Raw genomic sequence first — 16,968 nt, 5'->3', positions numbered from 1 at the left:
TGTACTTCTAGAGTTATTAGGGCTCAAACATGCTGAAAAAAGTGACATTTCAACCCACAGCTTTGTACTTCAACAGCCTGTAACTTAGAAATTATTCACAATATGAAAGTAAACTTTTGTATGGCTTCACTAAATACGCTCAAATTTGGGTACAAAAAGCCTCACTGATTCTGATGGGCTTAGATGTGAGTTGGTTGATTTTATATGAAATGGCCTGTTATGAACATAGTCTCTGTCATTCACTGTGGACGTGCGCCCCCCGCTGCCGCTCCTCCGCTACTGCATTCTGGCTGCTTCTGTCCAAGGTCCTGAAATGCGTTTCTAACCGCTTTCTCCCCTCATCTCGAGGCTGTTTTTTGTTAATATTCTTCTCCTCTATAGCTAAAACATCGCAGCAGAATCCCGCAGAGCCTCAGGGCTTCTCCACCTCCACCTTCCCCTTGAAAGATTTCCTCTGTCATCCTTTTAAACGGCTCAGCTGCTTTAATCCTGCCGGCTGACCACCGCGGATATGGGCACGCGTTTCTCTTAATATTCCTCGCCTTATTATGTGCCTGCGCAGATAAAAAAGGCAATTGCAGATTTTTTCTTTTCTTTTTATTTACTCAGAGGAAGAAATTACCAGAAAGCGGCTTTAATTGGATTTCCAGGCTAGGAGCAGGAGGCGGGCAGCAGGATGGCCCACAGCCTCTCAGCTGCACCGGCGCTCTGCATGTGGATTTGAAATGACAGGCTGCAGATGGTCCTGCTTTTATTTTATTTATTTATTTCGCCCGTGGAAAGTCGTGTCTTTTTTCGGGGCCAAATTCATATCTGTGATCCATCGCAGATCCCCTGAGGAGTTGATGGTGCGTTTTTCTTAAGTGGCTCCGTGGTGTTGAACTACAGAAATGGACGGGGCAAAGAAAGGTAAAGCACACAGGAACAACATGTAAAATTATGCATAACAACTTGGATGAGATTCACTGCACTGTATCTTCAATGGAAAAATCCAGAGGAGAGATAGAACATGTCTCTAACATTTTTAAATGTCTTCTGATTGGTCAAACACATGATAGTAGTAGTTTTTTTCTGTCTCAGTTGCAGCATATAGTCTTACACTAACAGCTGGCATCATGTTCAAAGTTTTCTTCCTAGGACACACAGTTTAAGCTCTTTTTTTTGCCCACATTTTTTGGCTACTCCTCTGTGGTTTGTTCACGGATGAGTTGATAAAAGCACCCGCAGGCTTATTCTCTGTGCAAGGCCTTGTCAACAGGTGTTCATGTGCCTACTTGGGGATAGTGCTGGGCTAAGTGCCACGCTGCTCCCAATAAAGAAGTAGGTCACATCTGGTCTTATAAGATATCCTTTCCTAATTATGTTAGATAATAAAATGTACGCTGAGACAAGAAATGTAGACGTGACCTGGTGTGACCCAGGACTGAGAAGTCGGACACTAACTAGAGTTTCTCACAAGTTTGTTGTTTTGTTTGTTTAAGACACCCACTGCTCTTCTAGCCAGGAGTTGTCAGAGTCTATCATCCATATGAAACACTTATTTACTTACTCAGTTTAAAACAATTCAACCAATAAATCTTTCAGTGTGTTGCCAATAGATTAGATTCATGTTCAGGATGCTTGAAAACTCAGAATATCCTCTTTATTTTGTGTTTTATCCTGTTATTTCTTGACAGATGCCCCCCCTGGGGGCGATGCAGGCAAATCAGACACCCTCGGGTCAACTGGCTCAGCCAGAAAAAGAGGAGGGGGGGCCAAGAAGGCGATGCAGGCAAACAAATCTGCCCTCAGGGCCCCCCGAGCGCTGTGCTGCCTCACTCTGAGCAACCCCATCCGCATGGCAGCGCTGGCCCTAGTGGAGTGGAAATATCCTTTCTCTGAGTCGTGTTTGTGTTGACTCACGCAGTGTGCTTTGTGGATGTTTATACAAACCCTCCTACATGTGATGCGAATGTGGTGATGTGTGAATGTGAATATGTTGGGATGGAGGTGGTTTTTTGTTCTGTTGTGTGTGTTTTCAAAGAGAAATGAATCCACAATGTCTGTTGTAGCCTTAATTACAGTCTTCAAGCCTTTTGATATTTTCATTCTACTTGCCATTTTTGCCAACTGTGTGGCCATGGGTGTTACCAAGCCATACCCAGATGATGATTCCAATGCTACAAACCACCAACTAGTGAGTTTTCTGTGGAGAGATATATACATTAACTTGTTTCTGTGCATCATTTGGAAAGTTAGAACAGCAATAAACACTCTGCAAGCCTAATGTTACAGAAGATACAATTGCTAAAATATAAGTTAGGATGATGCAAAAAAACAGCCAAACATTTACTAACTTGCTGGTAAAAAACATATTTATTTCATCAGTGTGCTGCCTGGTAGGTGGTGTTTTCAAACACAGTCTACAAGAAGAATGAATCTGAAGGATGCTGCACCTTTAATGTAGAAAAGTCAAAATAAAGACCGCAACAAAATGCAATTGACACAACAAAATGCATGACACAGTCACAAAATACAATGAATGAACATGACTTCTTCCTGCAGAAACAGGAAAGAAAAGTATAGAAACACATTTCAGGTCTTTATCCAACAATTAAGTACCCTCTGCTAGTGCATCCTTGCCTGTCGTGTTAAATTAAATAGTCACTTAGATGAATAGACCACATAGTTAGAGCACACGTGAGAGAGAAGGTGTTTGAAGAAAGATCTTATAAAGACCAACATGGCAAATGTCATGTTAGGTATTCACTTTAAAGTGCTGTGATTAAAGAGAACTTTCTAAAGGAGAGCTCCTTCTTCAGAATATAATGAGGTGAACACTTTGTATTGCCATCACGACTTCTTTTACACTTTATATTCTCTCATGTTCCTTGTTTCTAAGAGCATCTCCTCTGGTTTTTCTGAGATCATTTTCAGTCTAGGGTCCCCTGAGTCATTTATAATATAAGTGCAGGAAATGGCAGTTTTAATGGTTTCTGAAAAGGAGAAAATGAGCATTTCGGTTCTTCATAAAAAGGACAGGAGTCGGTAGGCGTTCTGCAATTAGCAAGAAGGTCGGTGGGTTTTGTGGTGGGTGGTAATGGCATTAGAGGTAAAAAGTTGCGCAGTGACCTCAGCTAGTTGACCCTGTCAGGGATCATGACTGACTTAAACACCAACCATCTGCCTCTTCTCTCCTCCGCTCTCTCTGTCTCTTATTCTTTCTCTTTTTCTGATCAGTTTTTGTTAGTAAAATGACACGATGTTCAAACTGAAAATCAGTCACACAGGAATTATAAATGAAATGACTGAACAATAATGTAACACATTCAGTAAACATGCAGATGTGACATTGTCGTTAATGTTATTGCACTGTTTAAAACAGTCCTCATGTAGATGGCAGAGTGAAGTCATTAGATATTTGAGTTCACGTGAGTGTAGTTAAAAGGGTGGTGGACGCACAGACACACACATACTTACAGCAGGATACATGTTAGTAGATCCCTTTATTGGATTTCACAGAGGAGGTAATCTGACAGTTTAAGATATTCTTCCTCGCGAGGACTTAATATCAGCTGTTATCATTTTTAGATAAGGTTTGGGTGTGTTTTTTTCTGATTTCCTAAACAACAGGCATCACCTTACTTTAAAGCACATCATTCCTGGATTATTGTGTCAGTTTGAGGTGAAGTGACAGTGATTAGGGGCATTAAGCTGAAGGTTACAGAAAAGGGATGTGGGGACAGACTTAAGCATGTGTTAGACACTGGGTTAAGAGGTTAGAAAGCCAGTGTTCAGCTCTTAATGAGAACTCACATGACTCTTTTCAGTGGAGCAAGAAAAAAACTGTAAATAAACAGCAACAATAGCCTCTAAATGTCAATAACATACCCTAAAAATAACTAGACTTTTTCTTTTGTCTCACTGAATGTTTTTTTTTTTTCTGATGTACTCATTCTATTTTCGCCCCACCATCCCCACTGTTTCTTTTGTTCCCAGGAACAAGTTGAGTATGTCTTCCTCGTCATCTTCACCATTGAGACTTTCACTAAAATCCTTGCCTACGGCTTAGTCATGCACCCCAGCGCCTACATACGCAGCGGATGGAACTTGCTTGATTTCGTTATCGTCATTGTCGGGTATTTTTGGTGCTTCGTGCAGTCACCGTTTCCATCTATGGATGTTCTGCCGGTAATGGGAAGCGTGACAGCTGTGTTCTGATTCTGTGCAGGTTGTTCAGCGTGATAGCGGAGGGCATGACGGATCACAAGCCAGGAGAGGCCCATCATGCTGCAGGAAAACCGGGAGGCCTGGATGTCAAAGCTCTCAGAGCATTCAGGGTGCTGCGACCGCTTCGACTCGTATCTGGAGTGCCAAGTGCGTTTGTCAGTTATGGCAGCTTGTTTGCCTGTTTGCTTGATCCCACATGCACAACTAAAAAGAGTGTATTTGACCCCGCCAGGTTTACAGATTGTGTTGAACTCCATCATGAAAGCCATGGTCCCCCTTCTCCACATTGGTATGCTGGTCATGTTTGTCATCATCATCTACGCCATCATCGGTTTGGAGCTTTTCATCGGCAGGATGCACAAAACGTGCTACTTCCTGAGCACAGGTACATGCTCTCAGCCGATTCAAAGCATTGTTCCTGTTTGGTGGATGTTTACACTCAAAGCCTGTTTGTCTCCTGCTGCTTCCTGCTCCAGGTCTCATGGTGGAGGACGATCCATCTCCTTGTGCGTTTGCCGGCAGCGGGCGCTTTTGTGTGGGCAACGGGACAGAGTGCAGGGGCAAGTGGGAGGGTCCCAACGGCGGGATCACAAACTTTGACAACATCTTCTTTGCTATGCTGACAGTCTTCCAGTGCATCACCATGGAGGGTTGGACTGATGTGCTCTATTGGGTATGCACAAATGTCCATGAATCCTCCATTTCTTCGTATTTGTTTGTGTTGTGGAATTCTGGAAGAAGTTGATGTAGGATGAGGAACCCGACACAGAGAGACACGCTGGAAATAAGATGACTAGGGTTGATGACTACGGTTTACTGAATTCAGGAGAAGTGACACTAACAGAGCAGTAGTTAACGCATGCAATGCCAGCATCAGTTCTGAGGATTTCTCTCACACCTTCGGTCTTATATCCTCCTTCGGTGGGAGCCACATCTAGATTTATGAGTGAGAGGAAAACAAAGATAATCCGACGCGTTGGTGCAATCTGTCCTTGAGAGGTACAGGGAGTGCTTGCCTGTCTTCCTACAATAGATCGACATGAGGTCAAGAGTCTTTTTAAGTTTTGTGGATTAGTACACATCTGTTACAAATACTAGCTTTACATAAGGGGGTCAATCAGAGGAGCTAAGGGGAAAGTTCAATACCCGCTCTAGAAACTTAAAAAAGTAAAGTAATTTTTTCTTCACAGTTTGCTGACTGATGCTAATTTACATTTTCCATCTCTCTGTACAGATGAACGATGCCATAGGTTACGAGATTCCATGGATTTACTTTGTTTCTCTGGTCATCTTCGGGTCATTTTTCATCATCAATCTCGTATTGGGTGTGTTGAGCGGGTGGGTAGTCGCTGCACTGCACAAGAAACAAAGAAGCTGCTTCAGAACGCACCTATCACATACGTCCTTTGTGATTTTCCTACATTTGCTGAGTTTGTGCCTGTATTCATGTGCACAGAGAGTTCTCTAAGGAAAGAGAAAAGGCTGTGGCTCGTGGTGAGCTACAGAAGGCCCAGGAGAGCAAGCAGATGGAGGAGGACATGATTGGCTACATGGACTGGCTCATAGAGGCAGAGGATGTGGATGAAGAAGGAAACAAACGTCAGTTAAATGCATATTTTCAAATATTTTCAAAACACACGCCCTCCAATCCCAACATTAACGCTCTGTGGTCTTACATTTACACATAATCCACTTCCTGTGTCTTTGAAGGTGCTGCAATTGCAAAGAAAAAGATGATGAAGAAGTTCGGCTGGTACAAACACAGTGAGGATGGAGGAGGTACGACAGCTCCCACCGTCTGTTTTGATGTTTAATTTATTTGATGCTCTCTTAACATCCAGTACATCTGCGTGTGTTCAACAGAGTCAGACTCAGACGATGATATCGCGTACCTCGATGATGACAACGGCTGCTGTGCTTCTCTTATGTAAGGCAACAGAGAAATGTTTGCTGTCTCCATGCAGGAGGAGATCGTGTCATTATAATTAATGTCTTTCTCTCTCATTTTCTTTCTTTCTTAGGGCAAAGTTGATGGCCAATAGCTTCTGGTAAGATTTTTAATGTAACACAGTGTGTATGAAATGTTTATGTGGCGAAGAGAGTTAACTTTTAGAGTAGTTAGGGCATATTAACAAATTCTAGTATTATATCATCCATAACTTTTGATTGTGTCGATCATGTATTTCATATGAATTTGCTGAACATTGCATTGCTTTTTAGAAAATATAGCAAATTTGCATCAAAATATCATCACTTCATAAGACCAGAAACAAAAAGGATTCAGTTTGAGTGGGTTAATACATTCTTGGGACGGTTGTCATTGAGTGGTTCAATGTGATGAAAGTTTGGTATGTTAGAGGACGTTATAGAAGTTGCATTATTTTTATCCACCACAGTGAAAAAACTTCTAGATATCACTAAGACGTATTCGTTACAATGCAAGAACTCATTCGTGTGAGAGCATAAAGGAGCCCATTTCTAGTTTTCTGTTTTACTATCGTCATAGAGATCAGTATATCCAGAAAGCATTTTTATTAACACCTTGTCTGACTCACCGGATGTCTCTTGCGGGTCGTCTCCCTGCGTGCAAATGTTCCACCAAAACCACTCCACCTGTCACTATTTTGAAGGAACCCCAGATCTGCATCCTTAGCCTTGCCCACGATGACTGTGATTGGTTTACAGAAATGCAAACAACACAGTGGTTTTTTTTTTCTCCCAATAGCAGAATGATACTGAGGTGCAGTCAGAACATTCTACACCACAGAATGGGCTGAAACCCACAGGATCCAAAGGACACATTAACAATGTCCTGGTGCCAGACACCACAAGACACCCCCAAAAGTCTTGCGTCCCACACAATATTAGGGAGCTGTTTTAAATGTTGTGACGAATCAGTGATTTTGACACAAGGACTACACAAATTTATGTAGTAAACTCTCTCACTTATTGTCTTTGATGCAATGACTCCATGGCACTACATGTGCACATAGCAGTGTGGAATGTCAGATTAAACAAAAAGAAGACTAACCCAGGTCGATCTGAAAAAATCTGGAAATCATTTATTATAAATGATAAAGGGAGCTTAAGTCTCTCTGGCCTGAAGGTCCCTTGTGCTGAGACCAAAGTTACTGTAAGTGTCCCATTCAATGAGAATCATTGCCCAGCACTACTTTCACTAAAGTGGGTGAAGCATGATTGGGTTTCATTTCTGTTGCATCAAATTTGAGTTGCAGTGCATTTTTAGAACAAGTTCAATAAGATCAGTGTTTACTGATGCAGTCTGGTCTGGTGATGGGGACAAAGTGGCCTATTGTATTTCTAGGTTGTTCATTTTGGCCTCACAGTTGTGCAGTGGTTACTGATGAAGTTACTGACTGAATTTAGGAATGTTTTTTTCAGGTAAAAATTAAAAAATAGCAGAGACTTGGTTGATCCCTTGGGCTCAAAAACTAATGCGTTTATAAAATTGTATTAAATCACTAATGGACTATATTCTATCATATCATATTATTATTATTTTTCGTTGCACTGGAAATGAATGGAATCATGACAACACTGAAGCTACTGCTGCTGCTAAAGCCTTTTCCTGCAAATGCAATTTTGCATTCAACACATTGTTTCTATCTTTTTCAGTGACCAGCTGTGCCAGCTGAACCATACTTTTAGGAAGAACTGCCGCGTTGCCGTCAAGACCACTAATTTCTACTGGTTGGTGCTTCTGCTGGTGTTTCTTAACACAGTGGCCAGCGCCTCCGAGCATTATGGACAGCCAAAGTGGCTCACAGAAATGCAAGGTAATAATACAGTGCTTCTTTTATTCTAACCTTTGCTTAATATTTGTTTTTCTGGGTGCTGACTCCAAATGTGATTTAAAAGGAATTAAAATTGACTTCTCCGTCCCCCAGAGCGAGCCAATAAGATCCTGCTGCTGCTGTTTACTCTGGAGATGCTGATGAAGATGTACGCCTTCGGTCTGCAGATCTATTTTATGGCACTGTTCAACCGCTTTGATTGCTTTGTGGTGTGCGGCGGTATTCTCGAGACACTGCTTGTGGAGCTGGAGGTCATCCCGCCCATTGGCATCTCCGTGCTGCGCTGCATTCGACTGCTCAGGATATTTAAGATGACTCGGTAACTAGCACCAGAGCTTTAGAGAGACACCACTAGCGTAGATCCGTGACCGGTGTTCATGCTGTCTTGTCATTTCTAGACACTGGGCTGCCCTGTCTGATCTGGTCAATTCCCTGCTCAACTCCATGAAAGCTATCTGCTCCCTTCTGCTCCTGCTCTTCCTCTTCCTCATCATCTTCGCCTTGCTGGGAATGCAGTTGTTCGGAGGCAAATTCAACTTTGACGAGACTCAGATGAAGAGAAGCACCTTTGACTCGTTCCCTCAGGCTCTGCTCACATGTTTCCAGGTGATTTTACATCTTCAGAATATCCCACCACTATCCTCACAGTTCTGTGTATTATTGAGTTGATTCCAGCTCCCTCCCTCTGTCTTTCTAACTGTATCTTCCTTCTTGCTCCTTATGGATGTTCTTTTACTGCAGATCCTCACCGGAGAGGACTGGAACGCTGTGATGTATGACGGCATCATGGCATACGGAGGGCCCATCTTCCCTAACATGGTGGTTTGCATTTACTTCGTCATCCTCTTTGTCTGTGGTAACTGTATCCTTTTCCTTTAAGTGACAAACACATCAGCAGGGATTCCGATCACTCCCGCTCTCATCTGAACAATAACATTAGGTCTTTAATTCCAAAAGTAACAAATCCTTAATTCCTTAATTTTGTGATCAGACATCCTGCTCAATGTCTTCTTGGCTATCGCTGTGGACAACTTGGCTGGAGGTGGTGGAAAGAAAAAAGTGGAGTAAGTTTGAGAAAAGATCACGAGCAGCAATGTCAGACACATCTGTGACTGACTTATGCTTTTATTTTCTGCTGCATTTACACCGATCAGTTATTTTTAGCTTCACAATAACATTTATTCCAATTCAGAGAGAAAAAGGAAGAGGAGGAAGAGTGGGATGAGGATGAGGAGAAAGAGGACGAAGATGCAGGGGTACGGTATTTAAAAATCTTTTGCTGCACCTCAGCTGACATTTATAAAAACCAAGTAAGTTACAGCAGCTGATATTTTGTCTCGAGCACAGAACGAGGAGGATGACTGGCAGGAAAACGAGGAGCTTCGAGCCATCGAGGGACTGGAGGGTGAGAGTGATGGACGTCCCCCCGGCACAAGAGGCATTAACCACAGTGATTAAGAGTGATTGAAACTGTCTCTCCTGTTTGCTCTTTGTTGTAGGCGTTGCTCCATTAAAGCCAGAGTTCTCTGGGCCCAAAGAAAAGATTGTGCCAATACCTGATGGAAGCTCCTTCTTCATTCTTGGAAAGAAAAACTGGTAATTTTAGATCACGCACATTCATTGAAATAACATTTGATGAAGTATTGTGCTTAAGTACAATTTTAAGGTGCTTTATTAGAGTGTTTCTGTCTTATGCTTCTTTATTCTTCCACTCCACTGCATTTCAGAGGGAAATATTGTGCTCTCTGCTCCTCTACATTTATCTAACAGCTCAAGATATTTTTAAAATGAAGATTTCACACAGTGGATGACATAACAAGCTTTTATAATACAACACATTGTTAAAGATTAAACTGGTGGTTTCAAGCATGTATAGCTTCTTTTTTTTTTTTTAAACAAAAAACACATCATGGATTTTACTCTCTAAACTTCTCAAATAAATGATTTCAATAAATATTAAAATGATCCCATATCTCACCGAAAATCAAAGATTACAGAAAAACTGAAAACGGTTTTGTGGATCAGATTTTTGTTGTTGTTGTTTTTTCTTCTCTCCTCTCATGAATCATGTGTAAGCCTCAGATTTGTCTGCTGTCCCTGAGCATAAAACCATATATAAAGTAGTTCAAACCTGCAGCAACACTGATGCTTTTCTAATAATCATCTAATTATTTCATTTGTAATAATATATCAGTCAGTAGGAGAAAAACAAATCCTTTTGCTTTAATACTTTAACTATGTTTTGCCACTAATGCTTTTCTTTACTTAAGTCGGGTTTTTCATGCAGGACTTGGGGTATTTTTACATTTTTGTATTGATACTTTTCCTTAAGTAAAGAATCTTTTACCACTCTCCACATTAACCCAAGAAATGACAGAAGTGATGTTCTGTAGCACTGATTTACCTCCAATTCTTCATTCTTCAGTTTACGAGTCGCCTGCCACAACCTCATCCATCATCCCTACTTCACCAACTTCATCCTCATCTTCATCATCCTCAGTAGTATTTCACTGGCTGCTGAGGATCCGATAAAATCCCACTCGTTCAGGAATATTGTAAGCTTCACCTACATCTCCTCTTGCAAACAGCCTGTCACATTCCCTCCATGTTCACCAGCTCATAAATATCAGCTTCACGATTAACGAGACTGACGGCTGATCTGTCCCCCCCTCAGGTGCTCGGATACGCTGATTATGTATTCACTTCAGTTTTCACCGTGGAGATCGTGCTAAAGGTAACAGCTACGGTGACTGGAACTGACAAAATGAAGTGGAAAATGATGTGCTATAAAAAGGGTGTAGTTCAAAAGCTCGTGGCAGAGCGACTAGTTTCTAACGTTGTTCCTTCGCCTCCTCGCTCGTGTCTAGATGACAGTCTACGGAGCTTTTCTGCACACCGGCTCCTTCTGCAGGAACGCCTTCAACCTTCTCGACCTGCTGGTTGTCAGTGTGTCGCTCACGTCTTTCTTTCTACAGTGAGTAGATACGCATTCAACACAAACCGCACAGTGTTCTCCTCTGACAGAAAAATCAATAGCAATCTCTATTTGTGCTGCAATTTGTGGAACCAGTGAAGCGTAGAGATTTGAAAAAAGATATATAAGTGTAGTTTTATACTTCATACTCTCTTCTTTCTGAGTCAGATCTGTGTCATTTTTTTTTAGTTTATTACCCCAAAAATCTCATGAGTTTTCTGAATCCATTGTGTTTTTGCTTTTAGCTCAAGTGCGATCTCCGTGGTAAAAATTCTCCGAGTGCTCCGAGTGCTCAGGCCTCTTCGAGCCATTAACAGAGCAAAGGGACTGAAGGTAAATGAATATGTTCCATCTTATTTCTGTCCCTTTATTTAATCATATTGAACGTTTGCTGTTTATGCAGTGTATATAGTTTGTTGCTGTTTGAATACATTGGTTTTGTGGTTTGTATGTTCACAGAACGTGGTGCAGTGTGTGTTTGTGGCGATCCGCACCATCGGCAACATCTTGATCGTCACAACGCTCCTTCAGTTCATGTTTGCTTGTATTGGAGTGCAGCTGTTCAAGGTACGTGTTTACACTTTCAGTAGTAGTAGTAGTAGCAGTCGTAGTTTATTTCATTCATTGAAAAAACAAAACAAAACAAAACAAAAAAATTCAACACAATACAAAAAAAAGTTTCCATTTCTGAATGAAAAGGGAGCAGGAAGAAGAATAAACTTATGTAATCTGCCCCTTTATAACAAACAGTCAACAAAATGACAAAATGACTATAAAGTCTACGGTCTGGACACATTGAAATACAAACTCTTTTCACATCAAATACCAAACCTAAAAAACATGCCCATTTTTCTTTGTTGTTATTGGTTTAATTTTTTTTTTTAAATGATTACACAAAACCAAAACACAAGCCGTTTCTTCCACTTTTTTATATTAAAGGACATTGTGGAAATGGAAAAATGGGATAGTTTTTGTTGTTGTTTAAATTATTATTATTTTTTTTTTAAATGGTTTGAAATGGAAAAATAAACAAATTGTCCCACTTTCTGTTTTTTGTTTGTTTGTTTGTTTTTTTCCTTTAAAAAAATGGAATTTAAAAAGTGGGCCAGTTTTCTGTGCTTTTTCCCCCGTTCTTCTTGTTGTTGGTTTAAAGGTAAAATTAGAAAAATGTGTTCCAGTTTTTTGGTATTTGACAGGAAAACAGACTTTAGTACTCAGACCGTATAACGTCTCTGTGTTTGATGCTACAGGGCAGATTCTACAGCTGCACTGATGAAGCCAAACACACTCCAGACGAGTGCAAGTATGTTTTCTTTCTTCATTCAATACAAAGCCATTGACAATCTTACAACATATGGTTTACTTCATGAAACACTTTTACGTGCCTAATTTCAGGGGAACTTTTGTGGTCTACAAAGACGGAGATATGAACCACCCCATGGTCAGAGAGCGGATCTGGCAAAACAGTGATTTCAACTTTGACAATGTGCTGATGGGCATGTTGGCCTTATTCACTGTGTCAACGTTTGAAGGCTGGCCACAGTGAGTCGTGACTTCAGTTTGTTTTAATGCAAAGACAAGGCTGCATTTCTTTATTGTCAACAAATCCCATTTGTCTATACATTTCCCACTACCTTCCTTACGCTGTCTGCCATTCTTTAGTCACAAATATATAATCACAAATATCCCTCTGTTCATCTGTTCAGTGTTGTGAATGTGATATCTCTTGAATGCCTTGAGAGGTTTTCTTCAAATGTGGCACCAAGATTTACTTTGACTTAATGATGATTTTGTTGGTCTAAATTTCACTGTGACATGTTTTTGGCCATAAGTCAGGAATTCACTTGCTACTTATTTACCTACTTTGTAATAGGTTCAAATCATAAAGTGGAAACATTTTATATTGGAAAGGTCTAGATCCTTGCTTGTGGAACTGTCGAATTGTAAGATCAAATGTGATATAATGTTAGTCAGTAACAGGTTTCCTGTCATTATCAGTGACATAACTCAGAAACAATAAGGTGTATTGTGACCATGTTTCACATTTGGTCGAATGCTTGTTTTGGTGACACCAGTCTTAAGTGTCCACATATTACATTTCTTCAAAAATCATCATTATATACATTTCATACGCAGATGTGGATGATGTTTTTATATGGCTCTCTAATACCCTAGCAAGTTTTACATGACTAAAACAGGATTTTAAATAATTTAAAATAAAGAAACTTGCCTCTTTGTTGTGATATGTATGGCAAAATATCATCATTCCTGTTCGTTGAGCTTTATATAGATCTAATCAGTGTCTGACCAGGAATCACAACCTCACCTTTGTGCTTTTTTCTTGTTCACAGGCTCCTTTACCGGGCCGTGGATGCCAACGCCATAAACCGAGGCCCTATTTACAACTACCGAGTAGAAATCTCCATCTTTTTCATCATCTACATCATCATCATTGCCTTCTTCATGATGAACATATTTGTGGGTTTTGTCATCATCACATTTCGAGAACAAGGAGAGGCCGAGTTCAAGAACTGCGAACTGAACAAAAATCAAGTTAGTCATTTTACAAAACCTTGATTTATAGTCTTATTTTTGGTTTCAATGTATGTTATTATCCATGCTTTCAGATATGCAGCATGTTTATTTCATTGTTTTGTACTAAACAATGTCTTTGTGTTTCTTTTCACCCTACCCAGCGTCAGTGTGTGTATTATGCACTAAAAGCTCAACCTATAAAGATTTACATTCCCAAAAACCCATCCCAGCTCAAATTCTGGAAAATTATCAACTCCAGCCAGTTTGAGTACGTCATGTTTGTACTGATTCTGGGAAACACCCTCACTCTGGCTGTTCAGGTACCATTTCATACAAATCTGTCATGAATCACAGAAATATTGAATCTGTTTCGGCATGCTGATGTGAAGCTTTGTGATGCTGTTTCTCTCTAAGCATTACGAGCAGTCCAAACTCTTCACCTCCATCATGGACATCCTCAACATGATCTTCACTGTGGTTTTCACTATAGAGATGATCATCAAGTTACTGGCTCTGCGGGCTCATGTGAGGCTTCCACTCTTTTATCTTTGACAACAGCATTCATTACGATTTGCTCCTCTGTCTGTTGTTTACTCTCGGTTCGCTTTTTGTTCTTCCGTGTAGCACTATTTCATTGATCCTTGGAACTCATTTGATGCGCTGATTGTCGTGGGGAGCGTGTTGGACATTGCAGTCTCTGAGTTTAGCGTAAGTTTCTTCACTCTTCCACAAAGCAACACAATACAACAGAAAGAGTACACCCCTGTGCAGTATGACTGAAATGTGATGTGCTTCAAAACTTTATCGCCTCTCTATAATGGGATTATTATTTAAGTTAATGAGTAGAGTGTTTTAGCTTATGAACAATCAAAAACAAATATTTTAGAAATACTATATTGAAAATACAGCCTCCAAAATAGAAACTTTTAATACAAGAGTTAATAAACCCGTAATCATTGATGCACAAGTTAGAAAATTTGTGATATTTGAAAACTGGATAGACCTGTGAATTCCAGTTAGCTTAATTGCATGAAAATGGTCATAAAATGATCTGTGAACTTTCTCAACTTTAGACCTATAGACTGTGTCTACCTGCATGTCTGCATTATGGTTCCACTAAGAGAATAATTATCAGAGGATCTAAAAAATCTGATTGTGGGACAATAATGGAAAGACGTACCAAAAGACTGGTAGCTAAATAAAAATCATTGTAAACACAGCAGTAATCTGGAAGTATAGAACAAGTCATAGTAGCACTAAGTACAGTCACAGAGGTCATCCTTCTAAAATGACACAGTGAACAAGGTACTACTTGTACAATTCAGTTCTGAAGAACAGACCAGCATGTGCTTTAGAGTTGGCACAGAGGTTATCAACCATATTCAGAGTTTTGATGCATGACATCCAACTCTATGAACAGCATTCGAATAAAACACTGATACTTGCTCTATAGCACAAAACTGCAAGATTAAACTTTCGTGAACACCATGATAAGATGCCTAATGAATTTTAGATTAAATTAGATAGAACTTCGATAAGGTAGAACTTTATTGATCCCTATGGTAGGGTACTTATGGGAAATTGTTGACTTTTAGGAAAATTTCAGAATTTTCTGGTTGAAGGAGACCAAGATAATGTTGTTAAGCTCAGATGTGGTCCAACATATTTGCTATGAACCTGGTCAGGAATGCCACAATGAGTGCATAGTCCTGACAGCAAAGCACAGATGTGGGAGCAGTTCAATATTGGGAACACGAAAGTCTCTCGTAGATGGGATCATGTATGCCTGTGGATATACACAAGAGTTTCTAAAAGAGAGAAAAGCGACAACTATGGCACCACAACAGTTCAACTTCCATGTAAAACATGCAATATTTACTTTTATGGAACAGTTTTACAACAAATCTGTAAACTTTTTGTTGTTTCACCTGATGCCAGTTTCTCATTTTAAAGCCTTTATCAGCCGATACTGATGAGGTGCTAACATCATTGTGCATCACTACTGTATGTACACTATGTTGCAGTGTTTCTTCAACTGCTGTGAAAAAATACGCAAGAATGGATCTCCAAGCTTTTTTCTTTCACATCAAATCAAATAAATGTCATGACATTCCACTATCACAGATAAATACTGTATTAAAGCCTTTATATGAGCCTGTAGCAACACTTGTTGTTTTAAAACCACTGATCTGGAAATTTAAAAAACTTGGGATGCTAGTAGCTCTGGTCCTTTCTCAGTTAATACCATATTTATAACAAAAAATATTCAGATTCTCAGATTTTGATTACCTCAAAATATGACCAGAGAATAATTGAGATGCCCCAAAGAAAACTACTAATACCATTGGAGCTGGAGGTATTAACAATCAGCATACTCACAGAGGGTACATTACAGGCTGATCTCACTATTATTTAAATACATATATTGGCTTCTTTTAAACCAAAATGGATTTGTGTTCCACCTAAAAGTTTAGAGACAACTTAAAAAAAAATCTCAAGCATGAAACAAACTGACTGGGAAGCACCACCTGATTATTTCTAATATTGTGGCTGCTCAGTCTGTAATGTGCTGAGATGTTAAGTTACTACCTCGTTGAAGTGATTTAACTGATATCTCACTCTACAAATGAAACCAACAGTGCTTGACGGCTTTTTAATTTCTTTCCTCCTACATGGCGTCCCTGCCTGTTGTTGACTGCCTGAAATATTGATCCAGGGAGGAGGCGGCCACGGAGAGGTGAGAACTGGATACCGGCACTGGAACGCTCAGTGTGTTTTAGGATTTAGATATTCTCTTAACATAACCGTGCATTAGCTTTCTCGTTAGAGTTTACTCGCTTTGTTACATGTTTAGCAAAGCTTTTAATTTATCTAAAAAGAATATTCAAAGGTAGAACATCTTAAATTTCTGCAAAGTACTTGTATTTGTACTGTGATTATAGCCAAATTATTCAATTTTAGCAATCCATCTCACTTCAGTGCAACCTCTTTTTCTAACACAGTATGTATTTACCTGTCTGTCTCGACACGTTTTCCTTCCAGGGTGGTGGGAAAGGAGAAAGTGGAAAAGTGTCCATCACGTTCTTCCGTTTATTCCGAGTGCTGAGGTTGGTGAAACTGCTCAGCAAAGGAGAGGGCATTCGAACTCTTCTCTGGACTTTTGTCAAATCTCTGCAGGTAAGAGCAGCACTGAGTACAAAAAGAAAAACACATCCACATAAATCAAAAGTGTCTTGGCGCTTTTACTGTGCTGTAACTGTAACTGTGCTCTTGACTTTTATCTGCTCAGGCTTTACCGTACGTTGGCCTCCTCATTGCTATGATCTTCTTCATCTACGCTGTGATCGGCATGCAGGTGAGTGTTTCCTTTAAAAGCAGAAGGTTTTGATTAGATTATACTATATCTCTTCCACTAACTATAATCAATCAAGAAGC

General features: G+C 40.1%; 1 protein-coding gene across 1 annotated transcript in view; it reads left to right on the top strand.

Moving 5' to 3' along the window:
- The first annotated feature begins 1,765 nt into the window (after window positions 1–1,765).
- Window positions 1,766–16,968, top strand: part of cacna1fa (calcium channel, voltage-dependent, L type, alpha 1F subunit a) — a 32,380-nt gene continuing 17,177 nt past the window's right edge. Inside the window, exons 1-33 of the mRNA XM_008278122.1 lie at window positions 1,766–1,886; window positions 2,064–2,176; window positions 3,979–4,118; window positions 4,211–4,356; window positions 4,442–4,594; window positions 4,686–4,882; window positions 5,444–5,547; window positions 5,666–5,808; window positions 5,920–5,988; window positions 6,073–6,136; window positions 6,231–6,257; window positions 7,846–8,006; window positions 8,118–8,343; window positions 8,423–8,630; window positions 8,766–8,886; window positions 9,016–9,088; window positions 9,217–9,280; window positions 9,372–9,429; window positions 9,524–9,620; window positions 10,450–10,579; window positions 10,699–10,758; window positions 10,892–10,998; window positions 11,244–11,331; window positions 11,458–11,565; window positions 12,249–12,301; window positions 12,394–12,540; window positions 13,350–13,551; window positions 13,695–13,853; window positions 13,948–14,058; window positions 14,158–14,241; window positions 16,250–16,270; window positions 16,576–16,710; window positions 16,823–16,888. Of these exons, the coding sequence (XP_008276344.1) occupies window positions 1,766–1,886; window positions 2,064–2,176; window positions 3,979–4,118; window positions 4,211–4,356; window positions 4,442–4,594; window positions 4,686–4,882; window positions 5,444–5,547; window positions 5,666–5,808; window positions 5,920–5,988; window positions 6,073–6,136; window positions 6,231–6,257; window positions 7,846–8,006; window positions 8,118–8,343; window positions 8,423–8,630; window positions 8,766–8,886; window positions 9,016–9,088; window positions 9,217–9,280; window positions 9,372–9,429; window positions 9,524–9,620; window positions 10,450–10,579; window positions 10,699–10,758; window positions 10,892–10,998; window positions 11,244–11,331; window positions 11,458–11,565; window positions 12,249–12,301; window positions 12,394–12,540; window positions 13,350–13,551; window positions 13,695–13,853; window positions 13,948–14,058; window positions 14,158–14,241; window positions 16,250–16,270; window positions 16,576–16,710; window positions 16,823–16,888 (3,756 nt within the window). The remainder of the gene's footprint in view (window positions 1,887–2,063; window positions 2,177–3,978; window positions 4,119–4,210; window positions 4,357–4,441; window positions 4,595–4,685; window positions 4,883–5,443; window positions 5,548–5,665; window positions 5,809–5,919; window positions 5,989–6,072; window positions 6,137–6,230; window positions 6,258–7,845; window positions 8,007–8,117; window positions 8,344–8,422; window positions 8,631–8,765; window positions 8,887–9,015; window positions 9,089–9,216; window positions 9,281–9,371; window positions 9,430–9,523; window positions 9,621–10,449; window positions 10,580–10,698; window positions 10,759–10,891; window positions 10,999–11,243; window positions 11,332–11,457; window positions 11,566–12,248; window positions 12,302–12,393; window positions 12,541–13,349; window positions 13,552–13,694; window positions 13,854–13,947; window positions 14,059–14,157; window positions 14,242–16,249; window positions 16,271–16,575; window positions 16,711–16,822; window positions 16,889–16,968) is intronic.

The sequence above is a fragment of the Stegastes partitus genome, unplaced genomic scaffold (genome assembly GCF_000690725.1).
Source record: "Stegastes partitus isolate 25-593 unplaced genomic scaffold, Stegastes_partitus-1.0.2 Scaffold4, whole genome shotgun sequence".
Lineage (NCBI taxonomy): Eukaryota > Metazoa > Chordata > Actinopteri > Pomacentridae > Stegastes > Stegastes partitus.
Note: the sequence above shows the minus strand (reverse complement) of the source record. Positions and strands in the feature narration are given on the sequence as shown.